This window comes from Triplophysa rosa, linkage group LG1, assembly GCF_024868665.1.
Source record: "Triplophysa rosa linkage group LG1, Trosa_1v2, whole genome shotgun sequence".
NCBI lineage: Eukaryota > Metazoa > Chordata > Actinopteri > Cypriniformes > Nemacheilidae > Triplophysa > Triplophysa rosa.
In genome coordinates this window covers 38,115,058-38,130,114 of record NC_079890.1, presented here as the reverse complement: position 1 = coordinate 38,130,114, position 15,057 = coordinate 38,115,058, and the positions used below count along the sequence as shown (strand labels likewise).

The following is a 15,057-nucleotide window of genomic DNA, read 5'->3' as shown; positions in this document are numbered from 1 at the left end:
TGGAAACATTGGAAAGCTTTATTTGTAAACCTCCATTGTTATTTGCAGTCTTGTAAAATCAATGAACAGTTTATGGGTTCATGTTGAAAATGTTTGCACTAACCGTGCCCACGCTGTGTTGAGGCGACAGGGAGGGATTATCAAATGTTAAAAAGTGAGTCATTCACAAATTGGGTTAAATATAGGGGATATTTGGAGAAATTGCTTCTCTCCCACTGATCCCCCAAAAAAGGAACACGTGAAAAGCAACTCTTGGAACAATATGAGTAAACTTAAGCTTTTTGGAAGAGCATCACTGGCCTTCAGGAATGCATTGAAATGTTTCCAGGTAAACAACTGAAAGTGATGCTGGAGATGAAAGAATGCTCTTCTTTTATTCAACAGACATGTGGTTTCATACTATAATAAGCCTATTGAGATTCCTACCGGTTCACTGCGAATCCCAGATGAAACAGACTCCTTCCTGAAAATACTTTTGCTTTCATGAGTAATGCTGGAAGTTGCGCAGAAGTGATTCTTTTACAGAAATCAAAATCACATCTGAATGTACTTGAGAAGGAATATGCAGTACATTCTCAGGTTATGCAGTGGAACGGCAAACGTAATGCAATACGTGACACAGCACAGGTATGCCAAGACACGGGCCCAAGTTCAGACTCGAACGTGAAATTCAGGAAATGAGCAAATCTAAAGCAGAATATATCACTACCGAATGAGCTACCAAAATGAATCTCACGTAATGCATTTGAAGCTTGGCCAGGCATCTTTACCAGGTATCACATGTTAACATGCCCTCTTTGCACGGAAATGAAAAGCTGGATCTCTTTCGGTTTGGAGTCATAAACGTTTGGGCTTAAAGAACGAAGCATGACCTGCAAGAAACTAGTGACTATAAGAAGAAACCACATCGTATATATCTTATTTCTTATATTACGATGTAGCCAACCGAGTGAATGTAAAAGTTAAGCTGTAAATCCAGCATTTAATAAAAAGATGACATTCACTGATGCAATCCAGTCATTCACAAAATGATATTCAGATGTGTCCAATGTGATCTACAATTTATTACGCATGCATCATGTAGCAAGGATTGTGGAAGCAAATACACACAGTAAGGCAACATACTTCTGTTTGCACGTGCACAAACCCAGATGTGTGCAGAATGTGCAGTTACTCACACCCATGAGTCCAATAAAGTGGTGCTATATCTTTCCAGAACTTTCACATCTGAGCTAAAAGGTGCAGCTTTCTTTTCATCATTCATTGTGACTATTAGCAAATTGACAAAGGCTATGAAAAATGGTATCACTTTACGGTCTCTTCGATGATCACGCGAGGTATTTTTGGTCAGTCAGAATGTTTAGGGAGTGCACGTTCTCTTAAATGTGGTTTTAAATAGTTTGTGTGTATGGCATGAGGTGTTGTTCTCTTCTAAATGTGAATTCCTCCTCTTAAATGAAACCCAAGCCCTGTCAGGGAAGCAGAGAGAGCATTAGACACTTAAGCGGGTTGGAAGGTCCCGTTCATTCAAGCGAATCGGTTCGTTCAGACGATTCGTTTGAATGAACTAGTTGAAAAAAAACCGACTGACCCAGACGTTTACACGCGTTTTTTTGTAAATAAAAATCATCGTAAAATTGGTTAGAAATTGCCATTTGTCTCGTTTGTTTGAGTTATCTAAAGTTTGAAATTTACACAATTTCGCATATTTAATTGCATTTGAGTTGTCACAACAACTCTGTTTGTTTTGCAGTTTATTTTAGTATTACATTTTAATTGTTTGTGGTGTTAGGATGTCACCCATATTCTACTCACAAATATCTCATTTACAGTACAGTGATTCGCAAACGCGAAATGAATCAATTGAAACGAGTCATTCAAAAGAGTCGAGTGTGCGAATCGGACACGACCATACACCGCACTGAGGACTCGGGAGGAGCAGCTTGAGCTAAAGATGAGGCGGTAAAGTTCGTCCTCGAAAACAGACTGTGTAACAACGAATTTAGTTTTAATCTAACAGTAATTTGAAGACATATGTTGTGTGCGCATAGACTTTGGACAGAGAAATCCAAGTGCGTTTGGATTAAATTGTTGGATTTGGACCGTGTTTAAACTAAAACATGGTTTCATGAACGCATCAGCCTGCAAAGGTTGACATTATGTGAATGTGTTGTTCATGACAGGCTCCGGACACAATGTGAACCTGATTTCCAAGCCGCTCGCTCGCGAGCTATTCTCGACATGACATGAAGCGGCGTGATCTCGCCCCGCGAAATCATTACAAACGCCGGCATCTGTCGCTTTACATGTAACTTTACTCGTTGTTTCACACAGCCGGACGGGAGGACGCAATGGACGCGCGGACGGGAGGCGCGTTTCTTTTGACGCTTTTCACAACTTTCTGCAGCGTTGTCCACTCGACGTACGGACCGTGGAAGACCAGTTATCACGCCAGTCGTGGGAATCATGTGGCAGAAGGGCGATCCTCGCAGCCTCACATTATTTTTATTATGGTGGATGACCAGGGCTTTCGAGACGTGGGGTACCACGGCTCCGAGATAAAGACCCCGACACTGGACAGACTGGCCGCGACGGGAGTCAAACTGGAAAACTATTACGTCCAGCCGCTGTGCAGCCCGTCCAGGAGCCAGCTGATGACCGGCAGGTGGGTTCATATCGCTCATACACACCTTTAGCACATACAATCACGCGTACACATGACAATGTCACTGCATTTGGATGTTAAATCAAGTAACACATGCGCACAAATGACGTTTTCATTGAACTGTAGCCTATTAACTTACTCATGGAAAGAGACAGCTGGGTTCGATCCCCGTACTGTACTGATAAAAAGTAGACATTGAAAAAATAAAAGCATCGGACGAAGTGTTAGACAACGTTTCTAAGATATTTTTTGCAATCATTTATAATCATGTGCTTCCAGTGTGGCTTTTAAAGGTTCATCATATTAAATGAACATGTTTCACTATGCATTTTGTGTCCCTCTTATGAAACTTCGCCATGGTTTACTACATTATACACTCTTAAAAAAGGTGTTTCAAAAGGCTATTGATGCCATTGAAGAACGTTTTGGTTCCATAAAGAACCTTTACATCCTTGAGATTATAAAAAGGTAAGAAAGAGATGGTTCTCTAAACTAGGGGGCCTCCAGGAGTATGCAAGGGGTCCCCCAGAAATTTTCTAGGAAAAAAGATTAAGCGAAAATTAAATGATAAAAGTCCACAGTGTCTATCTGCGTTTTTTGCTATAGTTTCCAGAATTGTTTATATTTGAATCTTTCTAGTGAGTTTTTCTCACTATAGTTCCTTTTTTCGGACTCGAAGTGAAATTGTTGCCAACTATTTAGGTTTAGAAACAATGTGTTGTCTTTATAATATTCTATTTACTATTTATCCAACAAATTTTTAAACGTGTCTTTACACAGAAAAAATATAGATTGATATATATTTTAGAAAAGGGGGGTCCCTCACAATAGGTTAATCATATTTGGGGGGTCCTTGGTATCAAGTTTGAAAGCCCCTGCATTCACCGTTGACTGAATGGTTCTTTGTAGAACCAAAAATGGTTGTTTTTCTGGCATGGCTGTGAAGAACCTTTTAAGCACCTTTATTTTGAAGAGTGTATAGTTAAACCACGGTAACCCCAAAGGAAGCATGGCTTTACTACAGTGACCGAAGGTAAACCATGGTAAAACGGTGGGAATACAAATAGTAATCAATTTGCCAAAACAAACGTGGTTAGCACACTTTTACTATTGTGCATTTGTATTTCTTGTGTCTGACATCTCTTCACAAATTTGATTAAACTTTTAAGCATGTATACTCCTAAATAGTGTGGTGTCTTACAAGGGGCCGTGTTGTTCTCTAGTCGTGAGTGCTGATTCCAGAGTTTGTGTGATAGTGAAGCTTGTGGTCCACGCCTCAGGAAACAGGAAAGATCGCTGGGAATCTCCTTTGGCAGCTTTCTTTGGAAGTAATGAATGAATCAGCATCACCCCCACATTCATTTGCCATGAACATGCGTAACTGAACGGCATTTAAGCTCTCTGCAACGGGCGGTCGAGGTAATATATCACTGTGATAGTTTGAATGTGGTTTGCCTAAAAATGCACTCTTCCAATCAGCTCTTTAAGGGATAGTTCACCCTAAAATACAAATTGCTTTGTCATTTACTTGGCCTCATGTCATTCCTAACCTGTATGACTTTCTTTCTTCTACAGAGCACAAAAGAAGATATTTTGAGGAATGTTGGTAACCAAACAACATTGAACCCCATTGACTTCCATTGTATGAACACAAAACCACATTTCTCAAAATATCTTCTTTTGTGTATCACTGAAGAAAGAGTCACATACAGGTTTTTAACCACATGAGGAGGAATAAATGATGACAGAAATCTTATTTTGGGGTAAAATGTCCCTTTAAAGTCCCAGTGAAATTAAAAATTACAATGCCAATTTTTTTCATGACATACTGCAGTGTTTATAGTAAATAGTTTATCAATGTGTGTCATTCTTTTTTTAAAATTCATGTGCCCTCATAATCTTTAGTTAAGATCTGAAAATGCACTTCCTTCCTGTAATGACTATCTATCTTAAATGACGTATGTTAGACGCTTGGGCGGAGCATCTGTTAACTCCTCCCCTTCAACTGTCAGTCTGCTGCCAGTTCCTTTTAAAAATGCAACGGCTGTTTTTATACATCCAATCAAATCGCAGAGAAAGACGAAAGCCACGCCTACTACTTTTCTCATTAGAAATTCCATTTCACCCAGAAATGCGTCAAAATACGGAAGTAAAAACGATCGCAACGTCCGGTTCACGGGGACTTTAAACACACACATGGATTCAGAGAATCACGCTTATCATAGGATGTTTTGAAGATCCTTCACATGTGATCCCAGTAAATGAATCTTTCCAAAGTTTTACTACACCGATGTCACCAAAAGCCTTTTTTCTAATGCTGACAGAATTCTTGTTTTGTCTGCTGTTTGTCTGACGCATTTTTGCCCTAATTCGCCTTTACCTTCTTTCATTTTTAGTTGCACATGAGCTGCTCTGGTTTATTTCTTTTATCACTCATAACATACATAAATATCATAGGTCATTTTCTAAAATCAAGAAGCACAATGGAGATAAGTTAATGCAAATTTATTGTGTTATCCCTGACAAAATAGTTGTAATGCACATGCATTTGTTGACATCATCAAATTATGCATATTAGATTATTTGAGTCTTCATAGTTGTGTTGGTACATTCATTGTATGTATCTTATATCAAATCCATCTTTGCATGCATCCGACAGATTTTGTAACGTGGTCATATAATGTTTTTATTATTATGAATTCATCTGTGTGACATCAGAAAACAACAGAAGTTTGGAGTCACGGTTACCGTTTAGTTTCAGTAGATGCTCTTTTTGGACTGGGAAAGTAGTTTTATGTTTCTGTTGAAAACGTTGTGTTGTAGTTAAGCCACAACGCATTCTTAAACCGTCATTTAAGCTGGTGAATTGCTTTTCTTGAAAGCTCTCTTCAACAAAAAGCTCTCCAGCCAAAAGATGACCTTACACAAAAGAGCTTTTAAACAAACGTTACGAATGAAAGAAACGGCAGTTTAAAGTCTGGCTTTGACATCGGGTTTATGATTTGACAAGACAAAAGCTTTAGATGTTTGAATCTGATTCATTTGAAAACATCACATTTGCCCAGATAAACATGAAAAGCTCAGCTTCTCTTGCCCGTCTTTCCCTTTTATGGGTATTCAATATACCCATCCTCTTGAATGACTGTTATAAGATCTAAGTCTGTTAGACTTTTCCTATATATTTTATAATGACCCTGGAGCACAAAACCAGTCATAAGTCGCACGGGTATATTTGTAGCAATAGCCAACAATGCGTCGTATGGGTCAAAATGATTAAAGTCCCAGTGCAACGCCTTGGGACGCATCAAATAATGCAACGCAGCATTATTTGATGTGTTGATGTAATTTCAACTGAAAAATGCAGCGAGCGCGAGACACTTTGAGTGGCCCGCCCCCTTTTAAAATTACCAATAGCATTTTTGTTTATGGCACACAGTCAGCCTGGCAAAGCTGCATTTAACAGCGTGATAGCCACAGTGGTATAAAACGCTATTGAAAAGAATAGGAATATGTAGAGCCTGGCTGTTGGCCAAATGTTGGATCATGTCATGTCATAAAACGACCCCCTCACCAGAGTTTTGCAGACCTTGCTTGGGGGTCACCTAGATCCCAGAGAGTCGGCTCCAAATAGCCTGATACCTGGTGCTTCTCCAAAGTTTTATAAACATCATCTCTCCAGGGGTTCCAGAGGCATTTGCTATCAGTAAGCCGTTAAAAGAACATAATACCTATTCCCCCATCTGAGGCTATCCAGAGAAACTTCTCTGACAAAACTACGCTAAACTGCCCTTTTCTATAAATATGCGATGTCCAATCTCTTCCATAGAGCCTTAACATACAACATACTGTACTTGAAACGGGTCGGACACGTTTTGTTTTCTCAGCGGATTTGTGCATATGATCGACGGATAAGATCAGATAAGATCAAATTTGAGTAAATTTCCTACCGTAAATAAAAACTTTCTTCAGGTTCATCTACTCTCCACAAGGTCATTACAGCGTTAAGCCTATAGAGAGCGTTAAAACAAACCTGGTTCTTCTTAACAACGGCCTGCTACAGCACCTCTGATGGACAACTTTAAAGGCCATTTTCTCAGTGTTTCGATTTTTTTGCACCCTCAGATTCCAGAGTTTAAAAAACCATACATCAATGGAAAGCTTATCTATTCACCATTCAGATGATGTATAAGTGGACCCTTATGACCGGTTTTGTGGTCCAGGGTCACATATTCTCTTCATTTTGGGCCGCGTCTGTTTGAAACCAAAGGCCAAAAACCTTCCAAGCAAAGCAAATCAGATAAAGACTAATGAAGTTTGCTATCAAAAGTCTTCATCATCTCACCCCGTCAACACCAGGCTCAAGACGTCGGTGGTTCTTTAGTCCTGTGCTGTCGATTCCATATGTGATAAATCTATAGACTCTTAAATTGGCTCCTTTTTCATTCCTCTTAATGTTTATTTTTTTGTGAAGCTGCTTTGAAGCGATATGTACTGTGAATAGCGCTATACAAGAAAAATGAATTGAATTTATTCAAATTTTCACTGCCAGATTCAATGTGACGATTTTGGAAGACGTTTTGTAGTTTCAATAAATCCTTATTTTGGAGTGAAGAGAAAGTCACAATATGTTTTCGTAGTACATAAAAGCTCCTCTATTTCATAACACGACCCCTTTTTAAGATAGAAGAAGTGTGTATATATGAACACTTTTCATTGGATGTACGAAAAGATCTCAATCTCTCCTCATTGGTCGAGCCTGTAATCATATCATGACCGTAATCATATTATCTGGAGAAATCGAAATTTCAATTGTATTTTAGCTGTATTTGTACTGCGCTGGTATAGGAGAACGTATTTCAACATCAAAACATGTTTGTTTTTATAATCGCTCTCCTTCAGCGCTACAACCGTAAAACAGATTTTATGTGTAAAACGCATGGGTAAGGTATTTACAATGAGCACACCATTAAAAATTTAAACCAATGTTTTCCTTCTCTTCCCTTGTTTCAATGTTATGTTTCCTCTTTTCTTCTTATACACTCAGTTGTTGGATGACATTAACATTAGACAGCAAAGTTAAAGAATCCATTTGGAGAGAGATGTGAATCATCGGAAGAGGCTGTCGGTGTCTCGAGACGCTTTGGAGATATAACTGAACGAGGAAGTAATAAAGTGCTGTTGTCGAGAGGAAACAAGTTTTAATGCTGTTCGGTCTGAATTGGATTAGCGTGTCCCGCTGATTTAAACCAGATGTGGGTGGGATGTTGGATGGAACAGAAGAACACGGCATCCAGCAGAGACTGGCCACGGATGGGTATGGCATGGTGGCTTTGGTGGCTAAGAAACATGTGTCCTGTGGGACGTTTGGATTGTGTTAAGTTGTGTTTTTATGAACTCTCGGTATTAAAGGCTGTAGGGGAAATAAGTTGCATTGTGTGAGCAAATAAACTAGATCGACGCTGAGGTTGGAGCCGTGGTGCGGTGGGTAGCATGCACCTTGACGGTGCCAAAGCTGAATCCGGCCTGTCTCAATCTCATTTTCTCCACTCTGTCTTTACTTCTCCTGGCATATAAACACATTTAAAACCCATAAATACCAAAAAAACAACTCAGTTATGGGCAAAATGTTTACACAATGAACTAGCTTATCTAATAAAGACAGAAACAGACAGCATGTGGTTGACGTTAGCCGTACGTTTTTCTTTTATTGCTTGGACATAAGACCTGTTCCATAGAATCATAATGACTGTATTATTTGTCATAGTTTGTACTTATTTCTAGGAAACCTCTTCATCTCTTGGCTATGTTAAGATATGTGAAGACTTAAAGTTGACCTAGAATCTAACAAGGTTTTTTAACCTCGCTTCAAACACATATGACTTTCATTCTTCTGTAGAACACAGAATGAGGAACTGTATGTGGGTCAATGAGGGTAGAAGCTACATTTTTGTGTAAACTTTGTTTTTGTGTTAAACGTGAGTTTGATCCCAGCCAACATGAATTTCACATGCACAAAAACACACGGGATTACGTGCGCAAAACATGTTACCAGATTTTCCTTTTCCACAATTTCCTTGAAATTGTGAATATCAGTGCGTTGTACGGTACAGGTTTGATTCTGATGGTGCACATTCATCTGATAACCATCTGATAATCTTCGCAAAGAATCATGGGGGCACAAAGTGTCCATCAGTTGTACCCTTCAACATCCTTCATTCCGAAGGGCCCTTTGAAGTGGCCAGTTATGAGCACTTTGGCCATGATTGTTTTCACTCCGAAGGGCGATATATCGCATTTGGAACGCACCGTATGAAAGCTAGTCTGCTTTAACATACATTAACCTTGGAATTGATGAACTAATTAAGAGTCTTTCTGATGGAAAGTAGAACAGGAGATTTGAGTACCAGGTTGCACCAGGCGTGCTTAACATTCTTTTAAAGAGTACATAACATGAGATCATGAACATGACATTTCATGCCGTGTGTAATGTTGGCGTGTTTGAAAGTAAGCAGTCTGCCAAGTTGTAAATCCGAAGGTGAATGAATAAAGTTATTGGCTTGGAAAAAAGGGAGTCGACTCTTAATCACGCAAACGAGTCGTCCCTAGTCCGATTCGCCAACCGCCGCAGATTTACGTCACTACATATAGTCCCCGCTTACTTTTGCTAGGACTGCGCGCGAAAACTTCTCTCTTCTCCCCCAAACACTGTAGCTCGTGAGCTTCATTCGCGGTAGACCAATCACAGCAGACTAGACCATCTGACCAATCACATCAGACTAGGCTAGAGGAAAGGAGGGGATTAGACCGATGAATCGCGGAACGAATCATTTGAGAGTCAGTCAAGAAGTAAGGTAAGAATAACTGCCTATTATTACGAAATAATAGTGCTTTTACTAGAGGTGCACCGATTGACTGGACAGAGATCAGAATTGGCCGGTTTTTCGTATGATTGGCCGGACCGGTGACCGGCCGGTCAGTCTCACGTCTCGCCGATTCCAAGCCGATCTTCTGTTGCCCGTGATGCGGGCAAGAACGTCACAGCCGTCAGCACACTCAAAGCTGCAAGTAAACATGTAAACGTGCGCGTGCACAGCTTGTCTTTCACGGCTCGTTTATACTCGCATGTGGGTCCACCGGTACCGGTCTCTGCTGACTGACGCGCATCTCTCATATCCGACGCGCATCATGTAACGTTACTGCACAGACTGTAGTTCATCTCTCGCTGCTCCGTATACATGGGGTATGTACAGTATATGCTAACAGTGATGCTATTAGCATCATGCTAAACTCTGACACTATTTTATTATTTGTACTTCTTTTCAGTCACAGAGTTCTTCAATTTAAGAGCTTGGGAAAGAGAAGATTCTATAATTTAATGGAGCTTGGAGAACTGCATTTAGGGAAATTTGGGGAAAGTGTAATGTTCAATCATTTATTCAATGAAAATAAAAAAAAGTGTATTGAAGAAAAGTTATTATGGTTTTATATACAGTATACTGTCAATTATAGTTCGTGGATAGAAAATCGGAATCGGCAAAAATCGGAATCGGCAGGTTTCACTTGTAATAAAATCGGAAATCGGAATCGGCAAAGAAAATTGCAATCGGTGCATCTGTAGTTTTTACACCTTCTATGGACGTAAACTTGTTGTTGGACACTCCATAAACCAAAGTAGGACCTTAAAATTCCCTAGTTAAGTACTCTTTAATGTGACCTTTTTGTGCAAAATAAGTGGCGTTCCTCATTTTTGTGACACACCTGTAACATCTCACTACTGTTGTTTTTATTTCTAACATATACATGAAAACCCTTCTGATGTCTTGATGTCGGTGTGTTATTTACGAGAGCTCATGAAGAAACTGTAAACTTGTGTTAGTGTGGTTTGTGTGTGTTCATAGAGTAATGTTTACCTGTATGGAGGTAATGGACAGCAAACAGCATATGTTGATGGTGTGACTGATGTGTCTTCTCAAGCTGGACGTGCCTGTGAAACCATTTCTTAAGAAACAAACACAGGCAGTCTTATTTCTGCCCTTCTAATGAAGGGATGTCTGTTTCACTGTGAGGTGATCTCAAAATGCTGGGTGGTTTCAACTCATGGCTGGGTAAAATATGGACTAACTGAACCGTTGGGTTTGTCCATATGTTGCCCAATCCGTGAAACGCATCAGAATTTCTTTACAGTTTAATGTGAAGATTATTACACGTCATCTATCATACTAGTTGACTAAATGTCCTATTGTCATATATAAAGTGTAAACCATTTTATTAGATATTCATATACTATTCATAAAAGCTTGCAATAATGCCTTGAATTCTATTCTATATATTTAACAATTTTCTGTGTTTTCTTATTTGCATGTAATGGGGGGTTCACACCAAACGCGAATTAATCTATTTGCGCGAGTAATTGCATACGAAGTCAAAGCAAAGATACGAATAGACACGAACTCATGGCAGCTGATGCGAATGACGCGATTCGGGTGGCGCGATTGCCGCTAACACGCGCCAATATCGTCTTCAGCGCAAGTTGAAAATATTTGTCAGCTTGCGTCACACACACGAAAATAACGAACTTTCACGGCGAGTTATAAAGAGCGAGGAACGCTATTGTTTGCGTTTGGTGTGAACACAGCATAAGGCTGCTTTGAAACAATGCAACATTGTAAAACGCACTATAAAAATAACTTTGTAGATAAAGTAGGCAGCTTTGAAGTCAGTTACTTTACCACTTTACTCATTTCTCACTGAAATAAAGACATGCAGTAGGTGTCATGTTGAGCCTGGTCAAGTTGTGCTTGAAGTTCTTCAATGATAAAATAAAGTGTTTGTCAAGCCATTGCAATACATTTTTCATTATTGTACACTCTTAAAAATGCTTTTTACATATATAAACATATATATTTTACAAGGCATTATTCAGTATGTGTTTATCTTACGGTCACTTTTATTTAAAGTAGTGCTGTGCAACAATTAATCACGATTAATCGCATCTACAATAAAATGTTCTAAAATAAACATATGTATATGTTTATTTTATACACAGTACACTGTGCATATTAATTTTGTGCATGTAGGACATTTTTGCATGTATTTATTTTTATTTATATATAATTTAATAATTGTATATTTTTCTTAAATATATACATGTATGTGTATGTTTTTTTATAAATACAAAATGAATATGCACAATACACAGACATATATTATGTTAACACAAACTTTTATTCTGGATGCGATTAATCGCAATTAAACGTTGAACAACCCTGGTAATATGTCAAGATCTTTACATTTTCTGAATGTATCAGGTATAGGTTGTAGACAAACCAAACAGTTGGTTTAATGGGTTTAGCCTAGAAGATTTCCATATTTGATCCATCCATTGTTTTAAACAACTCAGCATTTCTTTTAGATTGTATCATTCACAGTATATTATAGTTCTGATTTTGTCTATTTATATATTCCAGATACCAAATCCATACCGGTCTCCAGCACTCCATCATTCGACCCACCCAGCCCAACTGTCTACCTCTGGAGAACGTCACGCTTCCTCAAAAACTGAAGAGCGCTGGATACTCCACTCACATGGTTGGAAAGTGGCATCTTGGGTTCTACAAGCGTGGCTGTATGCCCACGCAGCGAGGCTTTGACACCTTCTTCGGCTCCTTGTTGGGTAGCGGCGACTACTACACCCATTACAAATGTGACAGTCCGGGATTGTGCGGGTACGATCTTCACGAAGGCGAGGAGGCTGCCTGGGAGCAGGATCACGGCGTCTATTCCACCACCATGTACACGCAGAAGGCCGTAAACATCCTGGCATCCCATGATCCCAAACGTCCCATCTTCCTCTACTTGGCCTACCAGGCGGTACACTCGCCCCTGCAGGTCCCCGCTCGTTTCCTCGAACGCTACAAGTCCATCCCGAACCTGCACCGTCGCAAGTACGCGGCCATGGTCAGCTGCTTGGACGAGGCGGTACGCAATATTACTCTCGCTCTTAAACACTACGGCTATTACGACAACACGGTTCTGGTTTACTCTTCGGATAATGGCGGTCAGCCGATGGCGGGAGGCAGCAACTGGCCGCTGAGGGGAAGTAAAGGAACCTACTGGGAAGGTGGGATACGTGCGGTTGGGTTTGTTCACAGCCCCCTGTTGGTCAAGAAGGGAACTACAAGCCGGGCTCTGATGCACATCACTGACTGGTACCCAACACTGGTGACGCTCGGGGAAGGGACGCTGGACGAGAACCAGAATCTGGACGGGTACGATGTTTGGGAAGCCATCAGCGAAGGACGTCCGTCTCCTCGACTGGATATTCTTCACAACATAGACCCCATCTATATCAAAGCCAAGAACGGCTCCTGGAAGGCGGGATTCGGAATCTGGAACACGGCCGTGCAGGCGGCGCTCCGTGTGGGCGATTGGAAGCTCTTGACGGGTGTGCCGGGATACGGAGACTGGATTCCACCGCAGACCTTTTCCACGCTGTTGCTGGCCAACCGTTGGCACAATGAGCGCATAAGTTGGCAACGGGGCAAATCTATATGGCTGTTCAACATCACGGCCGATCCGTACGAGCGGGTGGACCTTTCTAGACGCTACCCACATGTGGTTAAGAAGATGCTGTTCAGACTTCTGCAGTACAACAAGACGGCCGTGCCGTGCCGCTATCCACCCAAAGACTATCGCTCCAATCCTCAGTACAACGGCGGGGTTTGGGGTCCCTGGTACACGGATGGCGACGAAGAGGAGGATAACAATATGCTCCCGTATGATTTAGAAAAGAGTTGGAAGAAAGCGAAACGAAGAGGGAAATTGAAAAGACAATCCTGAGGTTTGGTTCATGGTGCCTGTGTGAACTCAGGGAGTTTTCATGTTCACTGATGTTCAGTATAGATTTACCTCCGATTTCACGAGAGCAATTTAATTTTATGAATGTGCAGAGACAGCTGTAAGTAAACTACACGAGGAGTGTAAACACTGTGACTCTGGTGCTTTCAACATTGCTCTGAGAGCTCGTGCAGTCTGATACTGTATATAAACATGACGCAACCGATGGTGTAAGTTTGGGGTAAGATTACCAGTTTGTCCAAACAGTGAAAGACAGAAGATTGTGGCACAAACATGTCAGACCTTCCAAGACAAGAATTGAGAAATGACAACTGTGCTTTACACGTCTAGGAGAAAAACCACTGGAATTCATTGAAATCAGACTTCGTTGATGGTGCTATATTCTTAGCAAACATTTGAAACGAGAGAAAATTGAATTGTATAGATGATGAGAAACAATTTAAAACCTCAGAGAAAGCAAAGTACAAATAAGAAGCATATACTGTATTTTACAGTGTATTTGATTATTTTTGTGATCTCAGTCTTTAGATGGTTATGTTTGCTGTTTGTTTTGACTCTTCTGGCGTCAGCTTATCTTGAATGTAAGACTAATACACACTTTTCACTTTTGCTGTCTGGTACATTTTCAGTTCGGTTTTGTTATACAGAACCTGCTACTAATAAGACGGACGTGCATTCAATCATATCTAAATACACAAACTAACATACATACAGACTGACAGTTTTTCTTCTGTTGCTATAGTTTGAGTTCATTTGAATCCATTAAAAAGGAAATTACTGTAAAGCATTTGTGCCACGAGAGTCCTTACATTTACACTGTGATGTTAAATTGATCATCCTCTTCAAAGATTTGACATTTGACCAGAGATTTTTTTTGGTGAAATATTTGTCGTATTTGAATTAAGTTTTAACACCACAAGAAGATATTTATTTGCATTAAAATCAAGGTTTAAAGGCTGGTTCACACCCCAATGATAACTATATATTAGGTTAACTTCATATTATCAACAGATAATAACAACAATGTTACGTTAATCAAATCTAATCTCAATTAAATTTTACAGTTTAAATGTGCAAGCCGCTTAAATTTGAATGGATATTAATTGGTTGTCGATGTTTTATTGATTATCAGCTAGAAAAAAACACTCTGAAAGTGATCACAACACTATTGTTCCTATTTTGCATCTTTTTTGTTATCTTTTAAATATAGAGCAATTAAAATAAAAAAAACATGAACTACAAGTTATTGTTCTTTGAATGGGCATTAAGGGAGCGTCCACAAATGGGGTACAAAGTGAAGTGAAAATGAAAAACAATTGAACAAAAACGGTTTATTAAAATAAGCCAGTGAAAAGAGATGTACAATGTTTGTAGTTATTTAGCAATAAAATTAAAAAGACAAAATTGAAGATTTAGCAGCCTAACACCATGTCTACACCGGATGCGACAGGTGTTTAATGGGTTTGTCGAGTCGTGCCGCATCCAGTCTGGACAAAATGTAAAATTATAAAGGGTTCTAATGCGTTTCTACTGTC

At 39.8% G+C, this 15,057-nt stretch overlaps 1 protein-coding gene across 1 annotated transcript; it reads left to right on the top strand.

Moving 5' to 3' along the window:
- Positions 1-1,965: 1,965 nt before the first annotated feature.
- On the top strand, positions 1,966-14,287 carry arsj (arylsulfatase family, member J). The gene is made up of 2 exons (XM_057339260.1): positions 1,966-2,665; positions 12,133-14,287. Exons 1-2 carry the CDS (start codon positions 2,352-2,354, stop codon positions 13,502-13,504), a joined length of 1,686 nt encoding a protein of 561 aa, XP_057195243.1. The 5' UTR covers positions 1,966-2,351; the 3' UTR covers positions 13,505-14,287.
- Positions 14,288-15,057: the final 770 nt, after the last annotated feature.

Excerpts from the sequence above, each read along its gene's own strand:
- arsj (XM_057339260.1), top strand. The coding sequence starts at position 2,352 with ATGGACGCGCGGACGGGAGGCGCGTTTCTTTTGACGCTTTTCACAACT. Across the intron at positions 2,666-12,132 it reads AGCCAGCTGATGACCGGCAG|ATACCAAATCCATACCGGTC; the intron begins GTGGGTTCATAT and ends TATATATTCCAG.